Source organism: Podarcis liolepis (assembly GCF_965112155.1).
Source record: "Podarcis liolepis genome assembly, chromosome: 10".
Lineage (NCBI taxonomy): Eukaryota > Metazoa > Chordata > Lepidosauria > Squamata > Lacertidae > Podarcis > Podarcis liolepis.
Window position 1 is genome coordinate 23667835 of NC_139562.1, and position 21717 is coordinate 23689551.

At 42.7% G+C, this 21717-nt stretch overlaps 1 protein-coding gene across 5 annotated transcripts in view; it reads left to right on the forward strand.

Moving 5' to 3' along the window:
- TBXAS1 (thromboxane A synthase 1) overlaps positions 1-21717 on the forward strand; it is a 223863-nt gene that overhangs the window by 23113 nt on the left and 179033 nt on the right. For all 5 annotated transcript variants that reach the window (XM_083462031.1, XM_083462035.1, XM_083462034.1 and 2 more), the window contains exon 3: positions 21021-21114. In XM_083462031.1, the coding sequence (XP_083318157.1) occupies positions 21021-21114 (94 nt within the window). The remainder of the gene's footprint in view (positions 1-21020; positions 21115-21717) is intronic.

Here is a 21717-nt window from a genome sequence, read left to right on the forward strand (position 1 = left end):
GTTGGGAGCTGCCCAGAGTGGCTGGGGAAGCCCAACCAGATGGGCGAGGTATAAATAAATCGTTGTTGTTGTTAATAATAATAATAATAAATGTGTGTATGCATGGAGAATACCAGCTGTATTTTTATCACTCCTTCTCTTGCTGATGTTCAGGTTGTGCACGCAGCTAAAACAGTACCACCCATGCACAAGAGGGACGTACAGTGTTTGGAGTTGAAGCAGACCCACAACAGCTTAACTAAGCGTGCTAAGGGGCCAGTGAATGCTGGCGGATTGTTGGGTGTGTGCGTGGGAATGGAATGGAGGGGTTGGAATCTTGACTATAAGAAGAGCCCTGCTGGATGGTGTGAAAGCCCCATCTAGTCCAGCATTATGTTCTCACAGTGGTCAGACAGCGGGAGGAGCTACCTTGGTGCTTTCCTGCACTGGAGGTTTTTAAACAGAGGTTGGATAGCCATCTGTCGGAGATTTTCTAGCTATGAATCCTGCATTGTAGGGGGTTGGACTAGGTGGCACCTAGGCTCCTGACGTCGTTTCCGGTCCCTGCACGCAGTGGGGGAGGGGGGAGGAGAGGGGAAAGGATGGAAATGTGTGTAGACCCGTTAGACAGCAGCGGGTTCTGCAATTGCCGGGCGGGATCTGGCCCGTGAGCCATAGTTTGAGGACCCCTGTATTGAAACCTTCTCTACACCATACATCATGTTATGCATCTCTATTATGTTCTCACTTGCTCACCTTTTCTCCCAACTAAAAAGCTCCAAATTTTGTAAACTTTCCTCAAAGGGGAGTTGCTCCATCCCCTGGATTGTTTTGATTGCTCTTTTTTTTCTAAACTCCCAGCTCTACAAAGAGCAGTCTGCGCTGCAGCATTTTGTTGCAGGCCCACCTTACTGCTCCAGGGCCTTCTCTGCAGTGGCTCCCCGCCTATGGAATGCTCTCCCCAGGGAAGTTCACCTGGCACCTTAATTGTACACCTTTAGGCGCCAGGCGAAAACATTCCTTTTAAACCAGGCCTTTGGTTGATCTTATTGATCTTACCGTATTTTAGAATGTGGGGAAGGGGGTTTATTGGGTTACTGCTTTTGGTTAGATTTTATATGTTGTGGTCTTGTTGTGAACTGCCCTCAGACCTCTGGGTATAGGGTGGTGTATAAGTTGAAACTACAACAACAACCACCACCAGTGCCTGGCTCAAGTGACGCTCATTTGTTGCTGGAAACAAGAAGCAAGTTTGCATGTCTGGAATGTCACCTTTCAGCTGGATGATACTGTTGTTGATTGGCAGATGCTGCTAATAACGCCCAGGCTGTTGTTCCAAGCAGAATTTCACCATGTTATAATTGGTAAAAGTAAAAATTAGACAGCGTTCTCTTTCCCAGCAAAATAAAAACAGCCTCTCTTCCCCACTACCACCACCCTGCAACAAAACACCATTTCACTTAATGTCCTATTTCTTTCTGCCCAAAATTGCACATGCACACTTAAATTACAGACCTGCCTTCAAAGGGTGTTGCCAGTTTATGGCTGTGCAAATGTTAAAAACATGAGCATTGCTGTGTTCAATTCAGGGACAGCCTGTGTCCATCTAGGCACCTTATCTATCTATCTGTCCATTCATCTATCTATCCATCTATCTTTCTATCTATCCTTTAACTTAAACCAGCTTGACATTTGTTTTGCAAACAAAGTTGTATTGTTTGAAAATCTGGTTAACCACAGATTACTTCTGCATTGTACTGCAGCTAAAGCCTAGAAGCGTAAGTCACGCAACCGGATGAAATGACAGGGTACATTCCCTCAACTGTGTGGTTGTTTTCCTCTCTCTCTTCCAGCTATCACTGTATTTATTGAAATATTTCTGTCCCAGAAATCTCATAGAAATGGAACAAGGCAGTGTACGACATAAGGCAGTCCCACACACCAGAACCACCCATCCACAAAGTTCCCCTCTTTCCAGGAGTCAAGCTCACTTGACAATACCCCCCAAGGAACCATAAGCAAAGGTCTGATAATATGCTTTCAAACGGAGGACTAATCTGAATGCAAGCCAGTTGCTTTTTAAGGCTTGTTGAAGTTGCTGGTTTCCTTTTAATTTGCTTTTAATGAACTTTTATTATGGAGATTGGGGAGAACTGTTTCAGGATTCTGTAGTGCCTAAAAGAACCCAAAGGGGAATCATACTTCTCTTGTACAGTGCAGTGACACTGTCATGAGAAATGACTGGATTCAAAACATCCTGTTTTCTCCCCCTACAAATGTGTTCAATGATAATAAGGGTGGGGGCAGGGGAGTTGGAAGGAACATTCCATACCAATTATGGCATGTCAGTCAAAGTGGCTTATTTTACACAGTCTTCCTGTAAATGCTGATATATGCACGTGCATGCATGTTTACTCGGAAGAAAGCCCCTCTAAATTCAGGGGTGCTTATTCGCCAGTAAAACGTTCATAGGACTGTAGCCAGAAGGAAATGGTAGTAGGATGAGAGATTCATCTCCACAATTTCCCCTTGCAATTAATGGGAACATAAAGACTGGAGGCCGTTTTATAGGTTCCCTTTTATTGCAGAAATTTAAAAATGAAGCAAAAAACTACACACACATTCCCACCAATATTGAGATACTGCTGCAGAGGGAAGAAGAGAGTACAAAGGATTTTAAAGAGTGGCAGCCTCCTCCCTTGTTAGTCTTGTTTTTGTGGCGGTGGTAGTGGTATAAAATTGGTGGGGGGGTGATTTGTTCAAAATTAATAAAGATTTTTTTAAAAAAAGAAAAAAGAGCAACAGTGAAACCACCAAGCTTGCCCTGGGAATTCTCTACCTGAGATTTTAATTTGAGATGGAGAACAATTTGGAGCCTTATATAGCTCATGTCTTCTTAGTGCTTGGAAACTTTTACTGGCGTGTCTACTTGCAAATGCCAGGTGTGTTGCAGATGCCATGGGCTTCTATATAGGGTGGCCTAACAGCCTTCTTTACAGAGGACAGTGCTTTATTTGAAGGTGCCCTCTATTTGAATGAAGGGCTGTCTGGTCCAAATTCAGTCTAAAGGGAAAGAAACATCAAGAAAGGTGAGCAGAGGCCTTGAAGTTGCCCCTCAAACCTTTGTACCTGGGCAGCGGACTGAACAGCCCCCTAATAGCAGTCCTCCTCACTGTGGTAAGATAAGAGATGCTCTGAGATGGCACAACTTTCCTGAAGTCGCTGTCCCAAGTAAATTTCAGAGAATGCCTTCCCCCTTCAACAACTGATAGCCGCCTGTGAGCCCCGGCTGAGAATTCCATCTGGAGGTTAGATTAGCTTCCCCAAGAAGCAGGGCCTTTTTGGTTGTAGCCCTAGAACTCAATGATGTTCTGTCCCAGAACACCCATGATGCCTTTTATTTATTAACCTCTTGCTGGCAGGCCAGGACATTCAGTTTTCTGTTGTGTATTCATCATATGATGCTGAGTTGCTTTTTTCATTGCACTTGCTTAGATTCCATTAATTGTCACTTTTATATATTGTTATAATTTGTAAATCATTTGAGGATTTACAAAAGGAGGAAAAGAGAGGCTGTATAAAATCATTTTAATTCAATCTTTGGGCTCCAAGATTGGCTTTTTACTGAATTTTTTTTTTTAAAGGAGTGAAAAATCTTGTATGTTCACTCACAGGAAATCTGCCCCAAATTTGCCACTTGTTACATTCCCCCTCCCTCCAAGTCTACTATCTGAAATGAGGACTTAATTGTAAGCCCAGCTTGATACTTTTTTCATTTGGTTTCTTTGCTGGCTATAGAATTCCCCACTGTTCCGTTACTCTACTGAAGCTGGATCAAGGCTGGCTGGGGATAGATTGTGCTGGGAATGACCTTCATTTGTTCAAATGTAATGTGGAACAGGCCTACACCCTTGACACAAATCGAGGGTGAGCAGAAAGCAGAATGGGATCTATTGGTAGATCTTCAGCTGATTTGCAGTAAGACAAGGGTTTCTGAATATCATTGGTTTTACGAATGGCAACAACAAACCCACTTTCCTCAACTAAATTTGATTTCTGTAGTGAAGGAGGAGAAGAAAAAAAGCTAACCAAGAGTGAAATTCTGAGTTCAAACTTAGTTTAGTTTTGGTACTGGAAACAAATTCCCAGGCTCAGAATGTGCTCAGAGGTGCCATGGCCTTTAATTATACATATTTTATGTACAGTGGTAACTTGGTTGTCAAGCGTAATCAGTTCCAGGAGTCCATTCGACTCATGGAATGGTTCAAAAACCAAGGCGTGGCTTCCAATTGGCTGCAGGAGCTTTCTGCATTCAATTGGAAGCCACATTGGAGGTTTGGCTTCCAAAAAAGTTCACAAACCGGAACACTCACTTCCAGGTTTGCGATGGTCGGGAGCCAAAACATCTGAGTACCAAGGCATTTCATAGAATAGAATCATAGAATCATAGAGTTGGAAGAGACCACAAGGGCCATCGAGTCCAACCCCCTGCCAAGCAGGAAACACCATCAGAGCACTCCTGACATATGGTTGTCAAGCCTCTGCTTAAAGACCTCCAAAAAAGGAGACTCCACCACACTCCTTGGCAGCAAATTCCACTGTCAAACAGCTCTTACTGTCAGGAAGTTCTTCCTAATGTTTAGGTGGAATCTTCTGTCTTGTAGTTTGGATCCATTGCTCCGTGTCCGCTTCTCTGGAGCAGCAGAAAACAACCTTTCTCCCTCCTCTATATGACACCCTTTTATATATTTGAACATGGCTATCATATCACCCCTTAACCTCCTCTTCTCCAGGCTAAACATGCCCAGCTCCCTTAGCCGTTCCTCATAAGGCATCGTTTCCAGGCCTTTGACCATTTTGGTTGCCCTCCTCTGGACACGTTCCAGTTTGTCAGTGTCCTTCTTGAACTGTGGTGCCCAGAACTGGACACAGTACTCCAGGTGAGGTCTGACCAGAGCAGAATACAGTGGCACTATTACTTCCCTTGATCTAGATGCTATACTCCTATTGATGCAGCCCAGAATTGCATTGGCTTTTTTAGCTGCCGCGTCACACTGTTGGCTCATGTCAAGTTTGTGGTCAACCAAGACTCCTAGATCCTTTTCACATGTACTGCTCTCAAACCAGGTGTCACCCATCTTGTATTTGTGCCTCTCATTTTTTTTGAGGTACGACTGTGCAATGATCTTGGGAGTTTTAATTAAAAAGAAAAGAAAAGATAAAGCAGAACTGAAGTCTGCCCACCTCTGGGATAAATAAAAGAAAATATTAGAAGGACCATAGTTTGAATTTTTGTCCTGGAGCGCAATATCCTCCTCATCAAAATAAGTGCACTGGTGTATTCCACGGATTCTATCACCTTTTGTGAAACATGTTTACATGCCCCAAACAATAGAGCAATCAATGTTTTGTTACTTGGCCATGTTGCAATGTGGGGCTTCCTTTGCCAGGCAGGAATAAGCAATGGCTTACCTAGTGGATTAAAGAATATTACACATGCTTCTCTCTGTCCCCTCCTGCTCTGAGTTCTCCTTTGCAAACAACTTTATTTTGGCAAAGTAGCATTGGTAAAACTACCCTTACTTGGCCAAGGGTAGCCTCTACTGGATCACCAAAAAGGAGGCCATTGACATCTCATATGTATCATGGAAGATTGTCACCAGGTGACCTATGGGTATCTTCAGTCTGCTGTCCAGGTGCAAATTGCTTTCTTGTCTTAGGGTTCTTTTAAAACAGACTGAACAGGCCTGTCCTGTGGATAAAAAAGGGATACATCGCCATCCTAATTTGCCATGGCCTGTAGGATGAGTGGGTGTGTAAGGAACATGCATTTTCAAATAGTAGTTTGTCATATTCATACTTTAAATTTTAGGAGATTACGCATTTTAGGTGTGCACACTTTTGAATCTGTGTTGCGTTTTATGTTTATGGTCCTCTATATCTTACACTTCCTTTACTTTAAATGCTGTGTTTTTTCTGATTCCTCTACCTGATTTTAATCTTCATATTTTTTTATGGTCATGCATTCATATTGAGATGAGATGTTCTATAAATGGCACATCAGTATGGATAAATCTTAAAAGAACAATTTAAATTACCAAAGACTTGCATTCTTCTGCTTCCCCACCTAATTATTATTTCCTAAACTTTTTTTTAATTTCCCTTTTGCTTTTTTGGGGAAATAGTTAAAACTTGTCATATAAACCAGAAGAGCTATTTGGAACCTGCCCTGAATGTGTGCTGTTTGCAGCAGTAGCTGGATGTGAAGACATGCTATAGACCACTGGAAGATGTCTTTCAATGATGGCTGTTAAGTTGTGGGTGAATATAACAGACGACACAGCGATTCTTCAAACAGCTCTTGTTTATTCACAGGCCAGAGCAGAACTGAACTGACGGGTTCAGCCAGCCTGCTTATATAGAGCTCCACTAGAACGCAACAGTAACCATTTTCTGTAACTATCCAATCACTGAACGTCAAATTCAATCCCTTATTTGCATATGTGGACCTGAGTGAAAACTATCTACAGTATCCCGCTGCTGGCCCAGGGTGAGAACTTCAGTACATAACAATGGTCAATTCCGTTGATCCCTGCAAATCCTCTGCCCCACCACCCCTCACCTCTGCACCCTCTGCAGATGGTAGTATTGAGGCCACTTTTTCCTTCTTAACTGCTTATTTACAGGATCAGATTCCAAGAAGCAAAATACTGGCCAAATGTCCTGTTCTTCTTCATTCTTTTTTTCTTAAAAAGTTTTCATTTGCACATTCCTTTACAGCCTAGGAATTGTTGGGCAAATGCCGTACATTGCAGCATAGCCCAGACTGCTGGATATGAGACCTAGTCTTTTCACTCAACAAACTATTTGTCTCTGAGCATCCGGAGGTAGACCCAAATACTGGCATAAGCTGATAGAGTTGAATGTTGGGAAAAGTCAGAAAAGAAAATGAAATGTTCCAGAGATTTACAAATACATGTTGGAAGGGTGGAGAATGAGAACCAGATGAGCGCTTTCTGAAATTTTCCTTTAAAAGAATTGCATCAAAGGGTGCATCTTCTTCCCTTCCATGGCACGGTGACAGAAGGAACGGCACCTGGTGGAAATTCTCACTTTGACACAACAAATAAGCTTAGCTTTGGCTTTAAAGCCTCCTGTTCTGGAAATTAGCCAGACCCAGGATTACGGAATTTTGGTTGTGTTGGCAACCTTACCAGCTTCTTATAACCACCTGGAAAAACTGAGGTTTGGCTTATTGCCTTGGTAGAGCATGCAATCCCCATCTGCCACTATTCCAGATGCTTTTAAGCAGCCACTAAGCCGTATGTTGACAGCACTTTCTATCCTTTATCTCAAGTACCTGTTTGCGAGAATATGCCGCAAACTGGGAATTCCCAAGCTGCGTGCCGTATATGACCTGAGCATAAGAAAAGCCCAGCTGGTTCAGAGCATTGGTTCATCTGGTCTAACATCATGTTTACCTCCATTGCCAAACAAACACTTTCAGTAAGCCCATAAGCAGGCTTGGAAAAGCAATAGCCTGCTCCTGCTGTGGCTCCTCAGCGCTAGGTATTGTGTGATACAGCTGCCTCTGGACACTGATATTTCATGTTGCCATCACAACTAGTTAGCCATTAGCGAGATCCATCATTATGTCCACGTGGAGCTTCCCATTCAGAGGCAGCGTGCCCTTGAATGCTAGTTCCTGGTGGGGCAAACAAGGCAGCTTGCTTAGCCACAGAAGGAAACAGCATGCTGGACTTGTTGAGATCTCCTGTGGCACGCAGTTTGTGGATTACAGTCTTAAAGCCACTGGCTATTGCATACAGTGGTACCTCGGGTTACAGACGCTTCAGGTTACGGACGCCGCTAACCCAGAAATAGTACCTCGGGTTAAGAACTTTGCTTCAGAATGAGAACAGAAATTGTGTTCTGGCAGCGCGGCGGCAGCGGGAGGCCCCATTAGCTAAAGTGGTGCTTCAGGTTAAGAACTGTTTCAGGTTAAGAACAGACATCCGGAATGAATTAAATACCTAACTTGAGGTACCACTGTACTGTGACAATGACTGAATTGCATGCTGCTATTTGGGTCTGTCCTAAATTGGCTGCCACACAGTTTTACTGGGTGTACCATGGGGGGGGGGGCGGACAAATGTACAGAAAGGCACTATGAGCCCAGAGTGTCATCTATGAAGGGGGCTGCTTGCTGCCTCTTTGTATGATTAACTGTTCTGGACATGACTCCCTTCCACAAGAGGTGAGCAGTTCTTTTGTGTTTCTGTATTGGGGAGGGCTAAATGCTCAAATCCATCCCATCAGAAGAGAGTTGCTGTTTGGCCAAAAACTAAAAGCATGGCCTCTTCCTGTGTCTTGGTAGGGAGGAGGAATCCTTTCATGAAGCATTTCACAGCATTCTGAGCTGCTAAGCTAAGCTGCTGTTAAAGCTACAGGGAATGAATTGATAATAAAGCAAACCTACCTCCAGCAGAAACTGCTTGTCGCATTTTCGAATAGGTTTGTGTTCTTGGCTTGCCTCATTTCAGTCAGGAGCTGTATCCAGAACACCGACTCCTTCAGAAAAGTAGGGTGTGTGCATATTGCTCTGAGGGTCAGCAATTCTTGCTCTTGCACAAGCTACAAGGAAACCTTTTGGGATAAAAGGCTGGAGTTTGACTCAAATATTATTAATATGGGGCAGGATTGGGAACACTGTCTAACTGCCCATAGTGAAAAGTTCCAGAAGGATAGCGAGTTTGCCTGGTACATCAAACAAAGAATTGTGTAGCATCCTTAAAGTCTAATAATTGCCCTGCTTTTTTGGCATAAGCTTTCATGGGCTGGAGTCTAGCAGCTTGGCCAGCATCCTGTTTTCACAGTGGCCAACAAGATGCCCATGCGAAGGTCACAAACAGAACCTGAGCACAGCAGCACTCTCCCTGAGCACAACATCACAAACACTTATACCATAATAATTTTTTTTAAGGTACTACAAGATTATTTGTTGTTTAAACTGTCACAAGTCCATGGAATTAAAGATAAATCAATGGGCTTCATAGCAAGTGTGTAGGGAAGCCCTAGGTTTCATACAGCAGGGAGCTCTTCCTATCTTCTTCCCAACTGCTCTTTTGAACAGGCTTCAAAATGTGTTTTGAACTACAAATGTTTGGCCTCCCCTCCTCTTTTCTCTCCATCCCTGTTTTGTCACTTGTAGTAGCTTGTAAAATGTCTGTTTGTGCAACAGGTCTTGCCTCTCCAGTCAAAGTTTAGCTCAGCAAACTTTGTGCTGAAAACATCCAGAAATGTTTTGAGATAACACTATCTGCTTTTGTTCTCTGTGTGTTGTGTGTTGTATTTTGAATTGTTCGTTTTAATGCTGCGATTTTACTTTTTTATCTTTGGCAAATATGTTTATTTTTTATTTCCAGCTAAAACTCATTAGTTATGTTAGCGTTCGTGGTTTTAAAAATAGCCTCTTTGGACTTTTCCTGGTGGTCACTTTTCAAGACGTATTGGCTGTGCCTGGAGCGCTGGATCTGTGCCATATTTATTACACATGTACTGTTATACACAGCGGCACCTGTGAGTTACATAAAAGGCCTCATTCATATGGAAGTCTTGTGTTTGTGCTCCTCGTGGAGGCCAAGAACAAGTTCAAACTGTGTAAAGGAGAAAAATATTGAACCAGCAGTAAGGAAGAGAGGGATTTCTGAACACCAGCAAGTTTCTGTCTCCCTCAAGTACAAAGTTGTTGCTTTCCTTCTGATACTTGGTGCATGAAAAGTTTGGTTGTGTGTTCATTCTTCCTTTTGATTCTTTACTTAGAACCCTCAGCACCATACTTTAAAGCACTATTATACCACTTTGAATAGTGATGGCTTCCCCCAAAGAATCCTGGGCACTTAAGGGTGCCGCATTCTTAGGAGACCCCTATTTCCCTCACAGAGCTAAATTTCCCAAAGTTCCTTGGAAGAAATAACCGATTGATAGCACTCTAACTTCATTTCGTTTATTGCTTGCATCTTGTTTTTCCTTCCCGAAGAAAGCCCAAAGATAGTAACTGAAAGCTGAAAGCAATTAATTGAGCACAAAATATCCAAATACTATAGCAAAAGTGTAGCATATATCAGAATTATAGTGACTGGAGCTGCCTCCCTGTGGAAAGAGCTCATAGCACGGGGGAGTGCATTTGAACATTCCCCTAAAGTCTATACCCTCCTGCATTACCCTTGCAGCATTTTGCTGAAAAGAGAGGGGGAATGTATCATCAAAAAGGGCAAAAAGAGGACAGTCATCTGCAAATTTATGTTTTGATGCAAACTGAGAAATACAGTACAGCTCACCATAGCATTGAAAGACAGTAATCAATTACTTGCTTGCCTGTTTTGTGGTTTCACGGCCCGTTCTTTATCTTTAAACCAGGCTTGGACTGGACAGCCCTTCAGACAGAGGACTCGTTCAAAAGATGACTGTCTATAAAATAGGATACACAGCCACCCTATATTTAGTTGTTATAGTTGTTTGTACAATTGCCTTCTAAGCTATGATCTCATTGTGATTTGCACATGAGCTCATTAAAAACAATTGGAAAACACAAATAGTACATTTAAAGCAAGACTAAAACTAATCTTGCTTAAATGGGGACACTCCTGGTAAAGACCCATTTTGCCCTTTGTTATGCAGACCTTGAATCCTGACCCCTGTTTATAGACCCCCAAAATGTTATGAGCTCTGGGGAGTTTTTAAGGAAGCCTGAAAGTTGGCTCTCTGTATACCTACTTTCCAGAAAAAGGAGCATTTGATTAATTACATAACAGCGAAGGACCCCAACTGACCACAGCACCCACCTCTATTAATCTGACCACAGAACTGAACACTGAGGAATTTCTGTGTATTATTCAAGATTGCAAGGATTGTTATAAAAAGAAAACTGCACAAAGGGCGCTGGGACAGCTTTGAAGTAATTTAAATGTACGTGGTATTTAAACTTGAAGAATGGACATTGTTCTAGGGGCACAAGAATGTAAAAGGGGAGTGAAGAAAGAAGTAACACTGGTTACCTGCTGAGATTCTCCCCCACGCACCTGTAATTCTCACCTGAAAAACCTGGAGCTTCTCAAATGTCGGGAGGGGCTACTTTTAATCCGAGCATGAAAGCATCAAATCAGCACTACATAACCAGGTGCTTGTTTAAGCTGTCCAGTGGATCTGAAAGATTTAAGGGGTAGTAGCTGTACTGCTGACTTGTTAGCCTGAAGGGTTTTGTTCTTAACCCTGGATAAATATAGACCGTGCAAATCTTCTCTGAAGATTAGCTGCAACTGCTTCATCTACAGGGTGAAGCTTCTGCACTGTTTTATGTTAAGCAGCCTGTTGCATTATATGTTGTGACTGTTCTTCAGATTCACAGAGCTTGAGCATAGCCTGCAAAGTTACTACTCCACAACCCACATGCATAAGTTGGCTCTAAAGAATATGGATTTCAGGTCATCTATGGTGTCATTACCTCCTTCCCTGGTTTTATAAATTAACCAGTGGTCTTTTGCTGGGTGGCACTCATGCCTCCCTGAGCAGTGGTTGCTTATTCATATTTTGGCTGGTCAGAGCAGATTTATTTATATGGTCATAAACCCACTGTAAGATGTAACTGGAGTAACAGACCTCAGACAACAGGGAATGTTTACATATCGCATGAAATGTAATGCAGCATGATTGTGTCTTACGCACATTTAACTAGCACAATTTCAACCATAAACAATTGAAGACAGGCTGATTCAAATGCACGAGATAAATCTAGGCAAGGTGGAGAGCTTAAAAGCTCTTTTTGCAGCAGGTCCACTTGGGATATAAAGTATGTAAATATAACTAAATTAAATAATATCCTGGCTGCAGCTAGGGGGTACCACTTTGGATATTCCTGGTGGGCCAGTTTTGTGCCTGCAGGGAGTCTTATGTAGGGTCATCTGTAACTGATGCATACCTGGCCAGGACACCCCCTCAAGCCTGCTCTTCATCCTCTGAGGGAGGGACAAGTTATAAATATAATCAACAGTGGCTGTTAAGAGTAGGAAATCTTGACATTGCAACTGCCCATTATCCTTTGCCAGTTCAGTGGCCTGGCAGAAGCTATTTTATCTCCCAACATTGGTAATCTAACAGAGCTATAGCCAATTACCCTTTTGTCCTGGTTTATCATCGCCAGCTGCAGCCTGCTAAGAAAACAATGGGAACAACAGCAACTTCAGATGACGAATGTGTGTGTTTCATAAGTGCTACTGAGTCATCTCTCCTGTTTGTTGTTCTCTTTCATAAACCAGGTGTGCATAAGTGAGAGATGGCTCAGCCTTGCACTTGCCAATATGCCAGCAGCCACAACTGAAAACGAAAAACCTCTTTTTATCAGCCCTTTAGGAGGAAAGCGCTTCCGTGAACACTATCTTGGATGTTTCCCTCCTCAGTGAAAATTCCTGATTTCCATTATGAGGAAAGGCTTGTGGGGAAAGGGTAACATTCTGATGTGTGTCTTCATTTTTCCTGCTTGGTATCATTAAAAATAAAAATAAACGTCTCTCTCCCCATACATGAGGCTATAGTGAAGTCATTCACTCTGATAGGGCTTCAGATGCTGTTTCAAATCCTTTACTTAAATTAAATAGACCCTGTGATAAATTCGTATGAATAGCAAAGAACAGAATTCGTTTACAACTGGTCAAAACAACTCAAATCATGTTTCAATAAACACCATTTTATTTATAGCCTCCAGTGTACAACCCCCCCCAAATAATTATAACCGCAAAAACCATTAACAATTTCCTGTTTAGCTATTTATGAAGTGCATCCTGTCCTATATTATCCAAAATTGCTCTTCCCTCTGGCATGCGGACCCAGATAATGGTACTATTATGAAACATAGTAAGTCAAAAGTGGAATCTTCTACTGTGAAACAGGAGTTTAAAATCTAAGATCTCTACACTTTCTCAATATAGCAGAAGAATATTGGACAAGATTTTAATCTAGTGGTTTGACCCTGTTCACATATACACAGAATTAAGTTCTGTGGTGTTCTGTGCATAGAAAAGTGTGCATAGGATTGTAACTAATCAATAAATTTTTCTTACAGTTATGCCACTGTCAAAAGCTCTTTGGATAATATATTTCAGCCTTTTATCATAACTTTTATCTAGGAGGCGTAGCTAATGTCTCAGAAGACAGAATCGGGATTCAAAATGACCGTAACAGATTGGAGGACTGGGCCCAAGCTAACAAAATGAATTTCAACAGGGACAAAAACTGCACAAATATAAGACAACTGGCTTGCTGGTAGCATACAGTGGTGCCCCGCAAGACGAATGCCTCGCAAGACGGAAAACCCGCTAGACGAAAGGGTTTTCCGTTTTTGAGCTGCTTCACAAGACAAATTTCCCTATGGGCTTGCTTTGCAAGACGAAAACGTCTTGCGAGTGTTCCGATTTTTTTTGCTCCCCCCCTTTTTCTAAGCCGCTAATAGCATTTTAGCCGCTAAACCGCTAATAGCGCTAATCCGCTAAGCCGCTAATAGGGTTGCTTCGCAAGACGAAAAAACCGCTAGACGAAGAGACTCGTGGAACGGATTATTTTCGTCTTGCGAGGCACCACTGTATGTGAAAAGGATCTAGGGGTCTTAGTAAACCATAAGCTTAACGCGAGTCAAGAGTGTGATGCAGCAGCAGCAAAAAAAAACTAATGCTATTCTAGGCTGCATCAACAGAAGTATAGTGTCCAGATCAAGGGAAGTCAGAGAAGAAGAAGAAGAAGAAGAAGAAGAAGAGTAGTAGTTTGGATTTGATATCTCGCCTTTCACTCCCTTTAAGGAGTCTCAAAGCGGCTAACATTCTCCTTTCCCTTCCTCCCCCACAACAAACACTCTGTGAGGTGAGTGGGGCTGAGAGACTTCAAAGAAGTGTGACTGGCCCAAGGTCACCCAGCAGCTGCATGTGGAGGAGCGGAGACGCGAACCCGGTTCCCCAGATTATGAGACTACCGCTCTTAACCACTACACCACACTGGCTCTCAGTGTGCTGTTATATTCTCTCTTGGCCAGACCATGCCTGGAGTACAATTCTGGGCACCACAATTCAAGAAGAGAATGGTTACTGTTTTGTTTAAAGGCATTTTAGAAATAAGCGCTTTCCCCCTCAACCCTGCCGCTCCCCCAACATTGTGCCCCTGTTGGCATTGAGTGTGGCTGCCTGGAAAGGGTCAGGAATATCTAATGTGACAGATGTTGGGGACAGGACTGCACCATGCTGTGGAGTCAGGAGGCACAGCTTCGCTCCATCCTCCTTGCATTACCACCACACCTGGAGGAGGCGTGTCGTGCCTTTTTGTTTGTGCACATGCACGCCTGTACACTAGAGTCAAGAAGCAGCTGCCCATTGCTTAGATGTTGAACTTCTAGAGACTCGGGGGGCAGTCATGGCGAGAATGGCAGTGCCAGTGTGCACTGCACACACTACCAACGGTTTTTTAAAAACCCCAAATATAGGGACAGTTGAAGCATGTGGAGGGGTCAGATTGGATGGTTTTTAAACCCCAGCAGATTCTCTGATCTTCAGGCCCTGGTGTCCTTCCTAGAGATGCACCACGTCTTTCAAAAGCAGCGTGGAAAACAGATTAATGGGCGAGAGTGATGGAGGACTAGGCTATCAGCATTCTTTCACTGATGTAAAGCATACTGAGCTCTGTGCTCCAAAAATGAGGAAACCGAAAGCAATAGACATTCTCCATCATGTTTTAGATAAGGGGTTCACATGCCTTGTTCTATCAGTTGTTTAGTATGAGAGCGAACAGGGCTGGAGCCGTTTCATTCAAAGTAATGCTTTTCCAAGAAGAGGAGAATCTTGCTTGGGGGTACTATGGGTCATACAGTGATATTGTTATGTGAGAGGATACGGAGTAAGGCTAATCCAGTAACTTTTGGGAAAATGGAGGTCCGCTGCTGCAATGTTGCAAACATAGAGAACACTGGTTTTTCGAAAAGCTGTAAGATATTTTAAATGAGTAGTTCCTGTGCAAGAGGGGAATAGCATGAACAGATGTGTAGGAAAGTTTAGGCTGATGTTATATGTATCAATAGAGTCTGGTTCATCAGAGTGAAGGCGGCATTGCTCTATCAACCATAGCCTGCACGCAGCCAGTCCTTGCCAGCTTGCCTTTCTGCTTACCTTCAGTTCAATGGGCGGCAATACCTGTCAGCTCCCTTTCCCTCAATTTCAGTGTTGCCCTTGTAGGACTCAGTGGGCAGGTGGGTGGGGAAGAAACTAGAATTAGGCTTGAATTTTTGCAAAGGCCTTTGGCTGTGAGCAGTGAGCAGTGCAGGAAAGGAGGCTGATAAAGTTTTTAAAGGAGTTAAAGAAGCATAGTATACATGTGTATATATAAAAGCACGGTGGCGTGCGCATGCTGGCTTGCAAATGCATGAGTGAGTCTGCATGTGTCCCTGAGCGTATGTGTGCGAGCAAGAGAAGAATGTACAAATAATATCTTAATATGGCTCCTTGAGCAGTTTAAGATTTGCTGTTGGGACTGCACTGAGATCACAACCTGTTCCTTATCCAGGTGTGTTGACGTGGGATTTGCCTTTGCCAAGTGATGCCACTGCCGTGTGTAAGGGATGGAAGAGTGCAGCCCGCTCTAATCATTATGATGTAAATAATACTAATACTACTATGGGACAGGTGCTTCCTTCCATTTATATGTGCATCTTTATATATTCAGTTCAGAATGTATTCATCCTATTGACATCTAGGAAAATGGCTGAAGATCTGTCTATCTGCATTTGCAAAGGGGATCGCAATGTGCGCATATGAACTTGCATAATAATTAGGATGTCTAATTAAGCTGAAACATCATGTCCTTTTAATTATGCAATTAAGATGTCAAATTACATAATTAAGGCATGTAATTACATGATGAAAAAATGTTATGAAATTTTATACTGCTTGGTGAAATTGCATTTTAAGCTTAAAAAAAGAAGAAGAATTGCACCACCTCTCTCAATACATAACAACTTTCATCTGTTCCTTACTAAAGCAAAGGCATGCGTAGCAAAACAAATAACACACCCAAAAATTATAGGGGTGGAAAATGAACATTTAAACGTTTTAGCTATTAAACTGGGATTCTGGGAGGTAGAGGCTATCTGGCTGGTTTTGCCATAGATTCCTAGTCAGTCACATAAACTTTATATTTGCATAGCCTACAATGGCTGTGCAAGAGCTGTACTGTGGCCTTAACTCATTGGTGTTACTTCATCTCTGTTTCCCTACTTCTTCCTCATTAATGTGACAAAAAGCAAAGGCAACATCACCCTGCATGCGCTTCATCTCACTGGGTGTCAGCCACAGGGCAAGACAATGTATGACACAATGGCGTCGTGTCATCAGTGGAGCACAGTGACCTACGGTAAATGTTATGCGGAAGAAGGGTCTGAGAGACACATTACAGCAGCATCTGTGTATCTCTCATAACATCTGCTTAAGCTCTTTCTGTTTGTTTTTTTAAAAATGATATTTATTGAAAAAAGAAATTTTTTTTAACTACAAAGAAAAAAGACAAAAACAGAAAAAGAAAAAGAAAAAATAAAGCCATCATTTTCAAATTCTCCACTTTCATTACCTTCTTTCCATGACCTCCTCCTCCTCCCATCTCTTGTATCTTGATTAATAATTGTCGCAGCAAAACCTTTCCATAATTCATAATATTCTGTCATTACATTAGCTTACTCTATTTTCATCTTATCTTATAAAATACCTTAAAGCTTAAGACTTAAATCTTAATTTTTACCAACTTCTCATAACCATTACCTTTTTGCCTAATTCTTAAAACATTTTTACAAGAGCCAAGTAATTTCATTTCAACATTTTCCCAACGTTCATCAATTTTATAAAACATTTCTAATGATAAAAAAAGAAAATAAAAACAATCCAATCTTCTTCCAGCATCCCCTCCCCCCGGTCCCGGGATTGTCAGTCCTTTTTATCCCATTAGTCTGGCACATTAACCTGGTGATCTTATATCCGAGGCCTTCAAATCTCTTCCATGTCCCTTCCGCAGCTCTTCTTCATATTTTCCTTTCACTCATGGGAACTCCAGCTTGGTAGTGTTTTTGACCCTTTTCAACAAATCAGCCCCTTTCCCATAGTCCAGACTAGACTCCATGTGGTATTTTAAGACATGTTTCAAATTCCCTCCAAAATTGGAAGTCCCAACAGCTCCAAACCTCTGACGGCCCATTGCCAGACTCGGAAAGTCCAAACATCCCTGCATAGGGGGGGGGGTCAATCCAACCCCCCATTTCCAAATCAGTCCAAACTTTGTCTTTCCAAATCTGGTTTTTTCCAAGTTCATTTGTCAAATCCAAAGGCTCATTTTCCTGCTGGGCCAAAAGTCCCTCCATCTCTGGCGCCCAAGATTCTGCAACATCCTCTTCTATCATCTGCTCTGTCAGGACACACTCCTGTTTAAGTTCCTGGGTGGGCTCCATATAGTTTCCCACTACCTGTTCAAATGTTCTGGCCGCATTAGTCATCAAATCCGTCTTCTGACTTAACTGATCCAATAGGGCATTTATTTTACAGAAAGCACCCAACAGTGCTTCTGAAAACATTGTCCTGCAAGGTCACAAGTCCTTTCCCACGGTTGTAATCTGTAGCAGCTGCAAGCTCCCTAGAATTGGTTACAGTTTCACGGTCCCCCTCTAGGGGGAAAACTTCTGGTTGTTCTTTCTTTTAAAGACAATAGCAACAAAGTTTCTTTTTTAAGATATTTTGTCAATATTAGTTCCTTTAAAATGCGAAAGGAAACAGTGGAATCACAATGTTACTCTTCTTTTAACTATCTGTCAAAAACCTTTGTCTCTGATCAATGAGCTTCAAAACGTCAATTCTGACACCCTGCTCCAGGGTCAGGACGGTGGAAAGTTACTTTACTTTAAACTCACTCCTGCAGGTTTAAACAGTCCAAGAAAGATCCCCCTTCTTCTCCTGCTACCGAAGGGGGGTTCAACGATTTTAAATGGTGAAAACCGATCCTTTAAAAGTGATTTTCTAAGCTCTAGTATACGTTATCTTTGCTTTCTTCTGACTACAAGGAAACGGAAGGCTGACTTCCTGTTTAGACCTTCCCGTTTCAGTACCAAATTAAGGTGAATTTTAAGTCCAATTCCTTTCTAATCACCAGTTCTTATTTGAAGTCCAATTGTTCAATGTTTGAGTACTCACGGGTGATTATTTTAGATGCCAAATTGTCCCAGGGAAAAGGCAGCGCTCTCCAGCAACAGCTATGCGGCTTCGCTCCACGGAAAAAGCAATTGACTCACAGCACCGCGCCACTTCCCCCTCTTCACTTCGGAGCCCGTTAGTGGGTTCCTTTGCGGGTTGGGGGCAGCTAAGGGTGCCCGCCGAGTCCCACGGTCACAGGCTTCATCCACCTGCGATTTCTGAAAGGGTCCCCGCTTCGCCGCAGTGGAAAGGACCTGTTTCACACGGAGCTGGTCCCTCCGTTTCAGAGGGAGTCCGCCACTGCCGATGGCACCACCCCGGAAGTACTGCTTAAGCTCTTTCTGTACTGGTTATGAGCGGGTATCAGATTTGGCCATATTCACACCGTACCTTTAAAGTACTATGATGCCCACTTTGAACATTCTTGGCTTCCCCCCAAAGAATCCTGGGAGCTGTAGTTTATTAAGGGTGATGAAAGTTGTTAGGAGAGCCCTATTTCTATCAGCTACAGTTCTCAGTATGTAGGGACGCGGGTGGCGCTGTGGGTTAAACCACAGAGCCTAGGACTTGCCAATCAGAAGGTTGGCGGTTCGAATCCCCACGGCGGGGTGAGCTCCCATTGCTCAGTCCCTGCTCCTGCCAACCTAGCAGTTCGAAAGCACGTCAAAGTGCAAGTAGATAAATAGGTACCGCTCTGGCGGGAAGGTAAACGGCGTTTCCGTGTGCTGCTCTGGTTCGCCAGAAGCGGCTTAGTCATGCTGGCCACATGACCCGGAAGCTGTCGGCGGACAAACGCCGGCTCCCTCGGCCTATAGAGCGAGATGAGTGTGCAACCCCAGAGTCGGTCACGAATGGACCTAATGGTCAGTGGTCCCTTTACCTTTACAGTTCTCAGAGTGGTTTAACAGTCAATACATCTTCCCAGGTACGTAAGTACAGGAATTGTATCTCTACAAATGCAATAAGGGCTCTCCTAACAGCACCCTTAATAAACTGCAGCTCCCAGAATTATTTGGGGGAAGCCACCATTATTGTTTAAAGTGGGATCATGGTGCTTTAAATGTATGACATGAATGTGGCCCTTGTTTCTAATATGGAAGATTTCCTCTGTAAAGTACAGCCAGCACCAGCATCCATTGTGTTTCGGCATCTGTTAAATACTTACGCGTTCAACCAAACATTTGCTGATCTTAATAACAAGCTTTTAGTGAAATGATAACTTCTTCTACTGTGGCTTTGCTTGCATTTGTTGTTTTATTATGTTCTGTAAACTGCTCTGGAATACGATAATGAAAGGGCAGTTTTAAAATAAATAAGAAATCGTACTGATTTGCCTGGCACAAGACTGTATAATACTTGAGAACAGAAGCCTCCGACTTTTCTAGTGCATACAACATTTTTAACATTCCCGAAGTTCCTTTAAATATTTGAAGAATAAGATCTGTTTCAGTAAAAATAAGCAGAAGTTTAGAAGTCTTAACTTCAGATGTGGTTTCTACATTGTGCAAGTAAGGTGTAGTTAGATGTTAACAGTCTGCAAATTCCTGGGTGGGGGGTTGTCACCAGCTCCTTTTACTTTGCTCACCCACCACACTGCTTATTGCTTCACTGTTTCACTTAATATATACAGCAAGTGTACTGTACCTGTTTTCCTCTGTCAAAGACTGGAAGATGTGCGAAAATCTATTTTTGGACTTTATTATTTAGCACCTAGTACATTTCTGGCGCAATATAAAATGAATAAATAATACCTACATTTTTAACATCCCCTGTCACAAGGGCTCCAGTAGTTGACAATACATTAATTAAAACACACACAAAATAGGTTAGTTTAGAAGAAGGAAGACTTCGTGAATGTTGACCTCCTTATCTCTGACCTCCTGAAAAGAAGTAATGGTATCTGTAGTGTGTACGTGTGTCAGAAACTGTATATCCTTATTTCTGAAGGTTTTGGCATGAGATCTAGCCTATGAATTGCCAAATCATCATTGCTGTCTGGTGGCTATTGGTTTTCTTGAGACAAAAAATTATGGTTTCAGTTTAGGTGTCCACTAGGCCTATAAATCTGAAATAATTGTGACTAATGCAAAGGTAAACTTTCTGCTAATTGGAAACTATGAGGGAGGAAAGGGGATATTCTTGTTGTAAAATAGGAGAATATTTTCTAACTATTTTGATTTTCTGAACTCATGATGTCTAAGTATAATCAGTAAAATGATGGTTCTGGATTCCGTGCCTATAGGGGACAGGACAGGAGCCCATCATTGCCTCCTGATATCTCTCTGCTAGCAATAGGCTGACCCTTTGCAGAGCAGTTCTCTTAATAATTACCAGATCCTGCAGTTAAGTTGCAGACGGCTCATGAACACAATCAAAGGCAATGGAATAATATAATAGAATCAATAATCCTATCCTCCCCTCCCAATTGATCACTGTGTGTAAATCATTAATCAAAGCCACAAACAGGGTCTGAGTGGTCTCTAAGATTGCTGGAGGTGTGGGAATCTGATTTTATCAGGTGTATCTGCAACCTGAGTGCCTTGCCTCTATTTGGTCACCAGCCGCCTTTTCTTGATATTCCATGACTGGGAATCAGAATCCAGTAATGTCTCCAAGGGGTGCCTGTCCAGTCTCATACTGCAAACATCCAAGGGAAGGAGATTTTACACTCCGGTTATGCTCCTTAGGTTCCAGGGCTCTCTTCCTTTTAGTCATGAGACTTTTCATCCATTAAATCTGAAAGCGAGGCTTGTTGCAAACCTCATTACCTTCCTTGTTTTGCAGGTATTCCACCTCTGGCTTCTCCAGGCTGGAGAAAGTGGGCATCCGCCACCCTCCGCCTTTGCCTTTCATCGGGAACCTTTTGTACTTTCGAGAGGTAAGACACACTCTCTAGATCCAGTGCCTCTTTCTGGATTTCTGTTCCCACCGGCTTCCTGCCATTTTCCTTTTTGCATTTCACAGTTGAATGCAACATAAATCCATGAGCGGGAGGGGTTCCATGTTTTTAAGTTCACAGTAACCTTGCTTGTTGAAGCAGAATCTGGTGAAAACCATAAAAATCCCAGAAATTAGTTTCTTTTGGAGATTCTAACCATTCTCTACTACAGTTGCACAAAGATGGGAGAGTCTGCAAGATGTATGTTCCCAGTGTTGCGAACCAAATTGGTTCCCTCTGGACAGGGCTTTCAGAGGTAAGAAGCCCAATTTCTACAATCCCACACAGGTCATCATTACTACTTGTGGATCTTACCCTCAAGTAATGTGTAAAAGGTACAGGACCCCTGACATTTAAGTCCAGTCGCAGACGACTCTGGGGTTGCAGTGCTCATCTCACTTTACAGGCCGAGGGAGCCAGCGTTTGTCCGCAGACAGTTTTTCCAGGTTGTGGCCAGCATGGCTAAGCTGCTTCTGGCGCAATGGAACAGCAAAACCAGAGCAGCACACCGAAACGCCATTTACCTTCACGCTGGGACAGTAC